Source organism: Diabrotica virgifera, chromosome 9 (genome assembly GCF_917563875.1).
Source record: "Diabrotica virgifera virgifera chromosome 9, PGI_DIABVI_V3a".
Classification (NCBI taxonomy): Eukaryota; Metazoa; Arthropoda; class Insecta; order Coleoptera; family Chrysomelidae; genus Diabrotica; species Diabrotica virgifera.
Window position 1 is genome coordinate 210,727,866 of NC_065451.1, and position 15,704 is coordinate 210,743,569.

Genomic DNA, 15,704 nt, shown 5'->3' on the forward strand with positions numbered 1-15,704 from the left:
TCCAAGAAGCTGAAGGGAAAATTGTATAAAACAGCCATAAGACCAGCTATGATGTACGGAACTGAATGTTGGGCAGTGAAAAAGAAAGAGGAACAACGAATATATGTGGCGGAAATGAGAATGCTTAGATGGATGAGTGGAGTGACGAAAAAGGATAAAATTAGAAGTGAGTATATTAAGGGAAGTCTAGGCGTAGTACCAATTGATGCCAAAATAAGACAGCATTGGTTAAGATAGTTTGGTCATGTTCAACGTCGAGACGTTAATCACCCAATACGAAGAATAGCTGAAGTGAAGTTTCCTGGAAGGAGTAAGAGAGGAAGACCACAAAGAAGACCTGGGGGGGGGAGACGATTAGGCAGGACATGTTGGTAAAGGGGATTAACATTGATATGACCCAAGATAGAATTGTGTGGAGAAATGCAATTAGGGAAGCCGACCTCGCATAGGGATAAGGCAAAGAAAGTGATGATAATCTTCTTCTTCTTGACTGGGTTTAAACACTGGGTGAGTCTTCTCAGCATCCACGGCGACGGAGGGGGAAGAAGTTGTTACCTGTATCTATGATCCTTGTTTATGGATTTCGATGTTTAATTTTGTAATATGTATGTGTTTTTTGCGTACATTACAAATATACATTATTCAAAATAGTTTTAAATAATATTTTAACGGACTTACCCTAACTTTTGTGGTCTCCTTTATTTTCTGTGATAATTGTTTCAGTCTGTACGTCAATACTGAACCCATTAGCATTATAAAAACGTCTGTGTAGCTCCAATAAAAAGTTCTTTGTAGATTTAGAAACTACAAAAGTAGAAAGCTTTAATATTTTTAAAAATAATAATTGCTAATATGACGCACAGATTTTGTTTCAATCAGAGAGCTTACTACAAGTTCATCGAAGCTGTACGGACCAAGTGCTGTCATTAACAACTTTTATAGAAGCTAGTTTTCAAAGGAAACAAAAGACAGCATCTATAGATCTAACTTTATCGAAAAACAGTATTTATAGATCTAACAGCAGCATATGATACTGTTTGGAGACAGGGATTAATATATAAACTGGCCTGCAGAAAGATAATTAACCTCATTGACAACATGCTGACAAAGAGAGCCTTCCAAGTTATAGTGGGAAAGGAGACGAGTAGACAGATGAAACTTAACAATTGCATTCCACAAGGTTCTGTCCTTGCCCCTTTACTTTTCAGCCTCTATATTGCTGACATGCCTGAAACCGAATCTCGAAAGTTTGGATGTGCTGACGACTGGACCCTTGCAACACGCCACCAATCTTTAGAAACTACAGTAATCACTCTCACGAATGACTTATCCCTCCTCAGCGAATACCTTAAGAAATGGGGACTACAACCAAGTACTACAAAAACTGAAGTATCAGCTTTTCATCTCAACAATAAGCTGGCAAACAGAATTGCGAGTGTATTTTAATAACAAGCTGCTGAAACACAATAAATACCCGAAATACCTTGGGGTTACTCTAGACAGAACGCTCACATTCAGAGAGCACCTGACGAAAAAGCAGCAAAATTGAAAACACGCAACAATATAATACAGAAACTCTGCGGCACTACATGTGGGTCCACAGCATCAACTTTAAGATCCTCTGCTCTTGGTCTGATATATCCGGTGGCAGAATACTGTGCACCAGTGTGGCTAAATAACAGGCATACCTACCTGGTCGACACCAAACTAATCCGTGCTATGCGGATGATAACAGGCGCAATTAAACCCACCCCTACAATGTGGCTATCTACCCTTACTAATATAGCACCACCCAACCTAAGCCGCGAACATGCATTGGTTAAAGAATATAACAAAATAATGGACAGTCGCCAGCTTCTAGTCCACAACGACATCCCCGATATTCTTGGAAACCGTCTCCAATCCAGGTTACCCCCTTTACAATCTGCTCAAGCGCTGCAGCAATCCAACTTTGACTTAAATATCCGATGGAGAGAAGATTGGGAAAGTAAGACAAATCCACATTACCATAGTCTACCGGACATCATAGAAAAACCTGGCGAATTTGAACGTCCCCGTAAGATTTCGGCAGCCCTTAATCAAATTCGAACAAACTGTGGAAGATGCGCCGACTCCCTCTACAGATGGGGTAAACTTCCCTCGCCTTCTTGTGACTGCGGCGCTGCAAGACAGACGATCAGTCACATTGTTCAGGACTGCCACGCAGAGCATACACAGGCGACCCTATAGACGTTGTAATGGCAACCGAAGGGTCAACCGATTATATAAAAAAACTGGACATCTCTTTGTGATGCATTGTATAACACATAAATCTAAATATATTCTGTGATGTACTTAAGCCATACGCTAAATAAATAAACTACAAGTTTAATCTGCGGATTCCATAAGGATAAAATACCTAGAGGCGAATGGTAGTGCTCTGTATTGAAATCAAATCTTAACTGTCTCTCGTTTTTAAATTGAGTTCTATTCACTTACTTGTATAAGGCTTCCTAACCAAAAAGAATATCCGATAACGTGAAAAATATGTTCATAAGCATAAGTAAAAAAAGTCTGGAAAGCTTCCCGAGCAGTTGGTTCCTTATCGAAACAATCTTTTAACTTGTAAGCGTTGACCAAACCATGTTCAACTAAAATTAGGTTGAGTTAAAATCAAGCAAATCATGGAAAAGCAGTTAATGCTGTCCATTTAAGACGACAAAGGGACTGCTACAGTGCTGCTCCACGTTCCGTAGCGCCCTAGCCTGTTGAAAATATTCCTGGAAAATCCTTTACATCACGGAAAAGAATGTGCGAAGGAATGGACATATCAGTAAGAAACGAATACCTACATATATACCCTAAGTTGTGCTGACGACTAAATAGTGATCGCACAAGGCGAAGATTTATTTACTTTCCGTGTCCGGAACACCAACAACTTTAAATTCTGTATTTCCAATGGTTGGCCACATAGATGACCCTGTCATTTGCTATAATTAAGTCTTCTTCTGTGCAGGTCTCTCTCATCTCTGTGCATGATAGTAGATGCCGGCTGGTCTGAACCGCGCCACAGTCGCAGGTATCGTCCTCCTGGTATCCCCATTTTTTCAGGTTACTAGCACAACGTGGCCGGTTCTTAGTCTGTTTAGCGCTTTCCAAGTCGGATACGGTAAATTGTGTCCAGCAACCATTTCCTCTGAGGGAGGAAAATGTGTCGCGCTAGCTGACGCTTGCCATAAATGTATTCGGTACGTCTCTGGCGCTTCGGAGATGGATGTTCATGTTTTTAGGAAGCTTTTCCGAGATCTTAGTCTGCTTGGCTGAGTTTGGTGGTCATATAAGGGGTGTCTTCGGTCCGTCTCCTGCTTTTTTCGTTCTACCTTTGACGTGACCTTCCTCCTGATAGGTGGTGAAGCAATTCCAGCTATGGGGTATACCTCTTCGATAGGTGTCGGTTTCAGGCAACCCGATATTATACGAACCGTTTCATTTAGAGCCACGTCGACGTTATTTGCGTGAGCAAACTTTGCCCATACTGGTGCTCCAAACTCAGCGGCCGAAAAACATAATGCCAAGGCAGAAGTGCTGAGAGTGTGTGTTTGTGCACCCCATTTTGTATTAGTTAGCTTCCCGAAAAGGTTAGCGGCCGAAAAACATAATGCCAAGGCAGAAGTGCTGAGAGTGTGTGGTTGTGCTCCCCATTTTGTATTAGTTAGCTTGCGGATGATATTATTTCTGGCACTTACTTTCTTCTTGACATCTTGACAGTGGTATCGGTAAGACAAAGTTCTATCCAGACGGACGCTAAGGTATTTTGGCGTCTCGTTGTGTTCCAGCATCTGACCACGCCATTCCACTTCCAGCGACCTTCGGGCATGCTTGTTTCTCAGGTGGAAAGCACATACCTGGGTTTTTGTGGGATTGGGTTTCAGATGGTTTTTATCATAGTATAGAGCTAAGTCTCCCAGGGCATCTGTCAGTTTCACTTCGACTTCATTGAAGGTTCTTTCCTGAGCTGCCACAGCTGTATCATCAGCGTAAATAAATTGCCTTGTTTGTTGGTGTATGGGTTGGTCGTTGGTGTATATGTTGTATAGAATCGGCGCGAGGACACTTCCCTGTGGTAGTCCATTTTTTTGGTTCCTCCACCGACTGTTCTGGGACTGGAGTGTTACGTAGAAGCGTCTATTCTGGAGGAGACATTTCACTAACCTTGTTAGTCGGAAATCCATTGTAGTTTCGTAGAGTTTTGCGAGTAGCCGTTGATGATTAACTGTGTCATAGGAGGCAGTTAGGTCTATGAACGTTACTCCTGTTATTTCCTTCCGTTCAAAACCATCTTCAATATGTTGGATGAGATTAAGAACTTGCAGTTTAAGACTTCAGCAGCACTTTATGGATCTGAATCCTGCTTGTTCTTGAATAATTTTAGTCTCCACAGATTCTGCGATCCGGTTCAGTATCATTCTTTCAAAGGCCTTGAAAAGGTGGCAGAAGAGAGATACAGGTCTAAAACTCTTTGTATCCTCCGGACCCTTCCCTGGTTTTAAGAGGACTACCACTATAGCTTAGCGCTAGAAGGCGAAGATGACCTCAACTTTATGTTGAGAAAACTGGAACAGAAATATACAAAGAATGGAATGAAAATAAACCTAAAGAAAACCTATCAATGCAGAATAAAGAAATAGAACAGCTGGAAATAGACGAAGGTAAACAAATTCGAGTAAGGGACAAGTACAAGTATTTAGGTTTCATAATATCAAACAAAGGAATAACTGAAGAAGATATACAAAATAGACTAGGATAAACAAGAGACTGCATACCAAAACTGAACCCGGTACTGTTTGATAGGAACATTAGTATCAAAACAAAAAGAAGAATATAACACCGTAACAAGAAGCATCCTGATTTAGGGGTGTGAAAATTGGATAATAAATAAGAAAGCCAATAACAAAGAGCAGCAGAGATGGAATTCCTAAGGAGAAGCTGCAGAGTAAAAAGAAATAATATAATAAATAACAAAGAGATTAAGAAAAGAATGGGAATGCACTCAGATAATAGAATACATAGAACAGAAGAGATTAACCTGGTACGGACATGTCAGAAGGGCAGACAAAAACGTTGGATAAACAGAATAACAGAGTGGAGTCCAACAGGAAGAAAGAAGACAGGCAGATCTCGAATATCTTTCAGAGATGAAGTGGACGAAGCAATGGAACGAAGAAATCTGCAGGAAGGGAAAAAACATGGAAATCTTAGTATGTATGTAAAACAAGAGTTGATGGTGGTTTTTGAGGTCACCAAACGTTGAATTATGCGGTTATACAGTTTAAATACCGTTTTTTGCTATCTTACTTACCTCCTGCAATAAACATAATACTACTAGCCAAACAGGCTATCTTTAACTTCAAATTTTCTATTATTTCGTAGTTTTTCATATGCAGCTCCACTTTTCTCCATTCCTTAATAAATCTCGGCCAAACGTAGGTCAGTTTGAAGAATAGTATGTACTGTATGACAGCACCTAGTTGAAAAACGATGACTCCTAAAAAATAAGTAGATGATCATGCAAAGAGAACTATACAAATGAGAAATTATTCTTTATACAGGGTGTCCAAAAACTATCTGGATAGAAGTAGTTGACGATTATGTCCTTGGACCTGTGGAATTACGTATCAGTAACACAAGGAATTACGAATCATTAACAAAAGAATTACGACAAGGATGCTGCCTCTCTCCAATACTATTTCAGATCTACTTAAATGAAGCAATAAAACACTGGAGAAGATGTAACGTTTCAATCGACCGATTGAACGCTACACCAAGCTCCGCTTTGTATTTGTCCCTCGTACTATATATTTCTACAAGCGACCCTACTATCGTCAAATTAATTTCTTCAATTTTTTAAAGCCGCGTTTACACTATGACAATTGGCGAGACAATTGTCAGAAGACAACTGACTGACATGAAATTATTGTCTTCGTCTAAACACTTTAGGCCAATTGCCTTGCCAACTACCCTCACAATTGGCCCAAAATTCAGTTGTCTCCGGGAGTAGACTGATGACAATGAGCTGCGCCCAGTGAGCCCCCCACCACGTGAAATCTCAATTGTCGCAACAATTGGCACCGTGTGAACGGTGTAGGCCAGTAGTGCTGTCTTGTTTTTGCCAGATGACGAGAAGTCGGCCATGCTTTAGCTGTATACTGCCATGGCAATAGTTGGCCCCATATAAACATCTTCTCGTTCAACTGGACTGGCCTCCGACAATCCGCAACCACGTTATGACAATTGTCCAATGACAATTGTCTCGCCAATGGTCATCGTGTAAACGCGGCTTAAGGTATTTAAACCAATACAAATTGGTACTCGCTCTTTTTCCATTGCCACGTAAATGAGTAACAATATTGGCATAAATTATTGTGTTTGTGTTTAGGCCGATAAACATACGGCCCCTACCTCGGGAAGAAAGCTATAGTCAAATATTACCTGGGAAAGAAAACTGTAGCCGACACTACCTTGGAGAGCAGAACGGGCTCGCAACCGCCCACAGTATCCTGATGCATCAGAAGAATGAGTTATACAAGATAGCCCTAGATTTCCCATAACTACCGGCAGCAACAAGTTCTGCAAAGATTGGGGACCTCCCTTGAGAACTCTGTGACCGGTAGATTTAAAGCTGAGTACTTTTTGTTATCTTAATAATTTTTATACCGGTAACTAGCAGGGTCTCTATCACAGTTTAAGGAAATTAGTTTTGTTGCCTGTACCTAATAATATAATGATTTTTGTAATTTTTTTTATTTCAATAAATATAGGGTATTTAGCATGATTTGGTAAACTTTTTATTTCCTGTACCTTTCTGGGATGGGTGTGAAGAAAGAATGAACAGGGAAAGAACCCAGGGCTGAGCAGTCGAGCAGGGCACCATTCTGATGGATGGAACGGTTTACGTTTTTCTTTTGAATATCCTAAGTTATGTTCGAGGAATTCCTCCCCTCGTTTCTCCCAGCGGTGTGGTGTTGCTTAATGCCCTGGTCTTGCTATGATCAGGACGTTACAAAGAGCTTGTTCAGGGATGGGAATTAAACTTGACGACGATACAACATTGTATACACTACATTTGCGTATGGCCAAGGCGTAGTAGCAGCGGATAAGGAAGATTTTTGAATTCATGACGAGACGGTTATTTCAAACATATGAAGAGTGGAGCCTTTCTGTAAATAGAAACAAAACGCAATACCTATGCATTGGGAATAAAGTAGAAGATATAATAGCTAAATATCATGGAACAATCAAGAATTGCGAGGAATATGTATATTTAGGAACAACAATCAACAAGAGTGGGCGCACCGAAAAAGAGATAGAGCAAAGGATTGTGAAAGGAAAAAGGGTAATTGGATGCCTAAACCCGATGCTATGGTCAAAAGAACTATCTAATTAAAGAAAACTTCTCATCTTTAACTGCATCTTTAAAGGTAAGGTCTCTATCGATACGAAACATGGTAACTTAGTAAATTACTGGAACGACGCCCACTTGCATTGGAAATGGACTTCTGAAGAAGATCGGCTAGAAAATCCAAGGCTGGAAAGAATACAAAATGACCAAACCAGAGATATGATGGGAGTCAAGTCAACCAAGTTATAAAGAACTGGGATAATAATAATTATCTGTGGAATTACCTGCTCGTTTAAATTTTGCTAATGGCTTACATTTCCTGCAAACTATTTTACCTAATTTGTTAGATGAGGAGTTTAAATATTCGTCAAAATTCAGGGTTTCTACATGACAGCTGTCTAGTCCACTTTAGCCCTCTAATTAGGAAGATCATTGGATTGGAAGAGGCTTTCCAGTTGCTTGGCGAGCACGGTCGCCAGATTTGAATCCCTGCGATTATCGTGTTTTAAAATAAGTCAACAAGTTAAGAGCCACTGCGGTCTCTAGGGACCGATTTACGCCATGGAGGTCCCTAGAGACAAGTGATGTTGAAAAAGTAATTATTCGTTACAAAGTACTCGTTACTTACGAATACCGAAAGTAACGATTACTATACAGAGAGGCAAATCGTTACTTTCATTACTCTGATTACTTCTTTACTTCGTACCAATCGTATCAGAGCTATTAACGACTATTGTATCTACTTTTATTACTTTGATTACTTCGTTACTTCATACCAATGGTATTAGAGCGAGTAACGACTATTGTATCTACTTTCATTACTCTGATTACTTCGTACCAATCGTATCAGAGCTAGTAACGACTATTGTATCTAATTTGATTACTTTGATTATTCGTTACTTCATACCAATCGTATTAGAGGGAGTAACGACTATTGTATCTACTTTGATTACTCTGATTACTTCGTACCAATCGTATCAGAGCTAGTAACGACTATTATATCTACTTTGATTACTTTGATTACTTCGTTACTTCATACCAATCGTATTAGAGCGAGTAACGACTATTGTATCTACTTTGATTACTCTGATTACTTCGTACCAATCGTATCAGAGCTAGTAACGACTATTATATCTACTTTGATTACTTTGATTACTTCGTTACTTCATACCAATCGTATTAGAGCGAGTAACGACTATTGTATCTACTTTGATTACTCTGATTACTTCGTACCAATCGTATCAGAGCTAGTAACGACTATTATATCTACTTTGATTTCTTTGATTACTTCGTTACTTCATACCAATCGTATTAGAGCGAGTAACGACTATTGTATCTACTTTGATTACTCTGATTACTTCGTACCAATCGTATCAGAGCTAGTAACGACTATTATATCTACTTTGATTACTTTGATTACTTCGTTACTTCATACCAATCGTATTAGAGCGAGTAACGACTATTGTATCTACTTTGATTACTCTGATTACTTCGTACCAATCGTATCAGAGCTAGTAACGACTATTATATCTACTTTGATTACTTTGATTACTTCGTTACTTCATACCAATCGTATTAGAGCGAGTAACGACTATTGTATCTACTTTGATTACTCTGATTACTTCGTACCAATCGTATCAGAGCTAGTAACGACTATTATATCTACTTTGATTACTTTGATTACTTCGTTACTTCATACCAATCGTATTAGAGCGAGTAACGACTATTGTATCTACTTTGATTACTCTGATTACTTCGTACCAATCGTATCAAAGCTAGTAACGACTATTATATCTACTTTGATTACTTTGATTACTTCGTTACTTCATACCAATCGTATTAGAGCGAGTAACGACTATTGTATCTACTTTGATTACTCTGATTACTTCGTACCAATCGTATCAGAGCTAGTAACGACTATTATATCTACTTTGATTACTTTGATTACTTCGTTACTTCATACCAATCGTATTAGAGCGAGTAACGACTATTGTATCTACTTTGATTACTTTGATTACTTCGTACCAATCGTATCAGAGCTAGTAACGACTATTATATCTACTTTGATTACTTTGATTACTTCGTTACTTCATACCAATCGTATTAGAGCGAGTAACGACTATTGTATCTACTTTGATTACTCTGATTACTTCGTACCAATCGTATCAGAGCTAGTAACGACTATTATATCTACTTTGATTACTTTGATTACTTCGTTACTTCATACCAATCGTATTAGAGCGAGTAACGACTATTGTATCTACTTTGATTACTCTGATTACTTCGTACCAATCGTATCAGAGCTAGTAACGACTATTATATCTACTTTGATTACTTTGATTACTTCGTTACTTCATACCAATCGTATTAGAGGGAGTAACGACTATTGTATCTACTTTGATTACTCTGATTACTTCGTACCAATCGTATCAGAGCTAGTAACGACTATTATATCTACTTTGATTACTTTGATTACTTCGTTACTTCATACCAATCGTATTAGAGCGAGTAACGACTATTGTATCTACTTTGATTACTCTGATTACTTCGTACCAATCGTATCAGAGCTAGTAACGACTATTATATCTACTTTGATTACTTTGATTACTTCGTTACTTCATACCAATCGTATTAGAGCGAGTAACGACTATTGTATCTACTTTTATTACTCTGATTACTTCGTACCAATCGTATCAGAGCTAGTAACGACTATTATATCTACTTTGATTACTTTGATTACTTCGTTACTTCATACCAATCGTATTAGAGCGAGTAACGACTATTGTATCTACTTTGATTACTTTGATTACTTCGTACCAATCGTATCAGAGCTAGTAACGACTATTATATCTACTTTGATTACTTTGATTACTTCGTTACTTCATACCAATCGTATTAGAGGGAGTAACGACTATTGTATCTACTTTGATTACTCTGATTACTTCGTACCAATCGTATCAGAGCTAGTAACGACTATTATATCTACTTTGATTACTTTGATTATTTCGTTACTTCATACCAATCGTATTAGAGCGAGTAACGACTATTGTATCTACTTTGATTACTCTGATTACTTCGTATCAATCGTATCAGAGCTAGTAACGACTATTATATCTACTTTGATTACTTTGATTACTTCGTTACTTCATACCAATCGTATTAGAGGGAGTAACGACTATTGTATCTACTTTGATTACACTGATTACTTCGTACCAATCGTATCAGAGCTAGTAACGACTATTATATCTACTTTGATTACTTTGATTACTTCGTTACTTCATACCAATCGTATTAGAGCGAGTAACGACTATTGTATCTACTTTGATTACTCTGATTACTTCGTACCAATCGTATCAGAGCTAGTAACGACTATTATATCTACTTTGATTACTTTGATTACTTCGTTACTTCATACCAATCGTATTAGAGCGAGTAACGACTATTGTATCTACTTTGATTACTCTGATTACTTCGTATCAATCGTATCAGAGCTAGTAACGACTATTATATCTACTTTGATTACTTTGATTACTTCGTTACTTCATACCAATCGTATTAGAGGGAGTAACGACTATTGTATCTACTTTGATTACACTGATTACTTCGTACCAATCGTATCAGAGCTAGTAACGACTATTATATCTACTTTGATTACTTTGATTACTTCGTTACTTCATACCAATCGTATTAGAGCGAGTAACGACTATTGTATCTACTTTGATTACTCTGATTACTTCGTTACTTCGTACCAATCGTATCAGAGCGAGTAACGACTATTATATCTACTTTGATTACTCTAATTACTTCGTACCAATCGTAACAGAGCGAGTAACGACTATTGTATCTACTTTACTTCTTACTCTGATTACTCTGATTACTTCGTACTTCGTGAAGGTCGTTATTATATCGGAATACCTATACAAAATCAAAATACCTATAGTCTGTTCGCTAAACTCAGACGCAACTTTCTAGATATTTTAGTCGATAATTTTGCCAATTTTAGCAAAATTGACAAAAAATAATTACTTAATAGTTAATAATCACTAAACAGTTAGTAATTTTGCCAATTTTTTCAAAATTGGCAAAAAACAAAAAAAATATCGAATAAAATATCTAGCCAGTTGCGTCTGAGTTTAGCGAACCGACTATACCTACTGAGCAATACAATTCTCGATATGATTACCGGTACTTAAATACAAAAGTAATCATAGTAATCAAAGTAACGAATACTGTAAATGATTACTTCATACAAAAGTAACGATTTGTAACGAATACTAGAAAGTAACTATAATCAACATCACTACTAGAGACCTCTGTGTGTTGACGAAATTGTGTCTGGCGCTTAACGTGTTAAAATTATCTGAAGAATCCCCAGTCCTCCTTTGTCAGAAGAGTTTCTAGACACCCTGTATATAAAAGCAAAAATTTTGAGTTCACTTACTTATGTCTATTATCGTTAGTTTGTGTTTACATGTCTCAACAACGACAAAAATGAATTCTGTAACGAAAAGTAGGAAAGCTATACATGAATAACCCATTCTCCAATATAGCCATTTGAATTTAATAGGTTCGTCGTGTTTTCCGATGTATATCGGGAAATAGCTGTAAAAAATACCATATGTCTAATTCAAAAATTGTGAAAGTATACCGCATACATCTTATGGAAAATATAATGTCACTCAAATAAAATTTAAATGAATAGATTCGTCTCTAAATTACAATCATTTCATATCCTTGCGCCAACTCTGAATTTTGTATACTAATGGCGTAAATTGTAATTAAAGTTTATCGAAATCATATTTTTAAGTCCATAAAACTTTCATTCATCAATGGTATTATTCTAGTTGCTATTGAAAACAGTTTCACAGCGTGAACTAAGTCGATTAGATGAACTACATATTATATACTTTTGTACGAATGGCCAAATTTTACATAGACCAGGGCGCATCTGTAAAAATATTAGTACATTTGGATGTTGAGAGGTGACTCATATTTTTTTGCAGAAATTGCTTGAAAATAACTCATATAATAATATTTGAGTTATCCTCCCACTCAAAAACGTCCGGAACATTGTTTAAATAATCAAAATGTCAAAAATGAAGGAAAAATTCGATTTTTTTCTTGGTTTTTTGATTATAACTTTAAAAGTATTCATTTTCGAGAAAAGTTGAACCGACATAAAAGTTGCGTACCTAATTAAATTTTCTACAATATAGAATTAAATGAAAATTGTAAAAATTGTCAGTAGTAATTGCACAAGAGCTCTGAAATTATTGAATTTTTCCCGAGTGACACTTTGACAGTTTTAATTTCACGAGCCTTCGGCTCGTGAAACTATGTCAAAGTGTCACGAGAGCAAAAATTCTATATTAATTTCAGAGGTCGAGTGCAATTTGTTGCGATTATTTCATGAATAAAACTGTTCAAAACCAAAATTTTATTGTAATTTATTTATGTAAGTACCATTAAACACACAGTTTTTATAAATATTTGACGATTAAAAGTCATCACTTTTATAATTTTTAAAACATTAATTGTCATTAATGTCACTGAATGTATTTTTTCGTAGTAACGAAGGGCATCTGACGTAATATACTTAACGACGGGAGATTATCAAAAATTATCGATTTAATTCAGATTTCTGTAGCTTTCTATTGGTCAGAATCTCTTATGAATGAAATAATCAGACTTATTGCAAAATAGCAATAATTTCTAAAAAACCATAAAAAAAACATGTATTCGCATTTTACGATTTTCAACCATTTCTGCTATACTTAGGAACTTCATATTTCATCAAGAAAAACTTTATATGATAAAACAATACTGTAAATTTCATTAAGATCGGTTTAATAGATTTTGCAAAATAAATTTTGCAATCCAGCTTTCGCAAAAAAATTCATTTTTTCAAAATTATGCAGCACTGAAAATAAAGCTGACGGCAAGTTGAATTTTTTTACATAATAATATAAAAGTACTGTATACTGTACCTTTCAAAACTGTACAATTTGCAAAATTAAAATCGGTAAACTACCACGGCATCAGGAATTTTTTTAAATAAACATTCATTTTTGTTGCTACGCGCAGGCCAGCGGATACGTTCGCTCTGATTGGGCATTCCAATGACCTTTGATAAAGATTAATAAATTTTAATTTTTAGTACATTTCGAAATAAATAAATAAATTTGTTTATTGCAAAATAAAAACAAATACTTTGTTTGAAATAACACTTTTTTTTTAGCAAAAACTTTCTTTGTTCATATATTTTAACTTAGAAAATAAAAGTGTATTTTCTATAAAACTAATTTCTAATTATTATTTTAAAACATGCAATTGTTTAAACAATTTTTCACAAACAATAATCAAAATAGTTTGATTTTTGTAGAATTAAAATATGAACATACAACAAAATATACAGTAAGAAAATAATATATTCGATAAAGATTGGAAGAAATTTTGGTGAAAATTCCACACCTGTAATTTTGAACCAATCAAAATACGTTATTTTGACAGATCACCATGGCAACGGAGGTATTTTATCGGAAATTTTTTGCTCGTGGGGTACCCAACAGCGAATTATAGTGGAAATTTTTTGACGTTTACAATAACAGAACATTTTTGACAGACTGGTTTTTATTTGTTTACATAATTTAGTTTTGATTCATTTTCTATCACTTGTAGTTACTCAAAACTTATGTAAAATTGAAGAATATACTATTTTCTATCTTGAAATGGTATTCCCATGCAACTACAATGAGTAGAAATTACGAATTTGAAAGCCTAAATAATTGCTGACAAAGCTATGGCGCGCTATTAATCTGTTCATGCAGCTTTGGATTTTCAAATGCAAATTTGGTGTGGAATTTTCTTACCGAATACCACGCGAAGTCAAATTAATATCCGGAAATTTTTTTTTGATCATGAATATTTTTAGAAAATTTCCGGAAATAATTGATGGTATTACTAGTGAAAATCAACTTGTGTGAATCGAACACCGCTGTTCTGCGCGTAGCACCAAAAATTAATGTTTATTTAAAGAAATTCCTGACGCCGTGGTAGTTAACCGATTTTAATTTTGCAAATTGCAAATGAAAGGTACAGTATTCTTCTATTCGTAAAAAACATTTTAACTTGCTATCTCCTTTATTTTCAGTCCTGCAACATTTAGAAAAAATGAATTTTTTTAGCGGAAGCCGGATTGCTAAATTTATTTTGCAAAATTTATTGAACCGATCTTAACTAAATTTACAGTATTGTTTTACCATATCATTAAGTTTTTCTGGGTGAAATATGAAGGTCCTAAGGGTAGCAGAAATGGTTGAAAAACGTAAAATGCGAATACTTGTTTTTTATGTTTTTTTTCGCAATCATTGCTATTTTGCAACAAGGGTAACAATTTTAAAAATTCTTTACCAATTTTATTTTGTTGGAAATTTACGTACGCAACTTTTATTTTAGTGCAACTTTTCTCGGAAAATACTTTTAAAATTATAATCAAAAAACGAAAAAAAAAATCGATTTTTTCCTTCATTTTTTGACATTTTGATTATTTAAACAATGTTCCGGACCTTTTTGAGTGGGAGAATAACACAATTATTATTATATGGGTTATTTCCAAGCTATTTCTGCATAAAAATTTGAGTCATCTCTCAACGTCCATCTCAAAATAGATCCGCCCTGGACTAACATACTTTATTACATATAAGATAATAGTAAGCCTCTGTCTTAATACCTTACGAACGATTTATGAACTAGCGATTTACAAAATTGTTTTCTCTCTTTGACTGACGTTAAATCACATTCCCATTTAACCTCATTGATTTCTTTATATCAATTTACGCCTTTATTAACAAAAACTCAGAGTTGGCGCAATGATATGAAATTATTGTAATTTCGAAACCAATCTATTCATGTAAATTTTATTTCATTTGAGTGATTTATATTTTCCAAAAGTGATACTTACCTGAATATTTGTGCTAGTCTTACAGGAAACTTCATGCTTTCAGCGAAAGTATTGGAGTGTACTTTGCTCTTAAACAACAACTGTGATGACGATGGTTCAAAAGAATGAAACAGTTGCATTGTATTCTAAAAAGTTTTCATAATTTCAGCAATTAATATTAGGGGTCTAGAATCCTCTTTAGGAATAAAGACATCGGTATCATCACGGATTTTAAGAAATGGTAGAATCTAGCTAACTAGTTAGAACTTAGCTAGAACACGGGATGGCCGATGGACAAGACGAATCATGGAATCATCATCATCATCATCAATGGCGCTACAACTCTTCGTGAGTCTTTGCCGCGTTTACTATTGACTTCCATGTTTG

The 15,704-nt window shown here is 35.8% G+C and overlaps 1 protein-coding gene across 1 annotated transcript in view; it reads right to left on the reverse strand.

The window, feature by feature from the left end:
* LOC114334826 (gustatory receptor 5a for trehalose) overlaps positions 1-15,459 on the reverse strand; it is a 36,743-nt gene extending 21,284 nt beyond the window's left edge. Inside the window, exons 1-5 of the mRNA XM_050662391.1 lie at positions 15,339-15,459; positions 11,820-11,980; positions 5,339-5,524; positions 2,479-2,630; positions 679-804 (exon numbers count right to left, since the gene is read on the reverse strand). Coding sequence (XP_050518348.1) covers positions 679-804; positions 2,479-2,630; positions 5,339-5,524; positions 11,820-11,980; positions 15,339-15,457 — 744 coding nt within the window. The 5' untranslated portion in view covers positions 15,458-15,459. The remainder of the gene's footprint in view (positions 1-678; positions 805-2,478; positions 2,631-5,338; positions 5,525-11,819; positions 11,981-15,338) is intronic.
* Between the last annotated feature and the right edge of the window lie 245 nt (positions 15,460-15,704).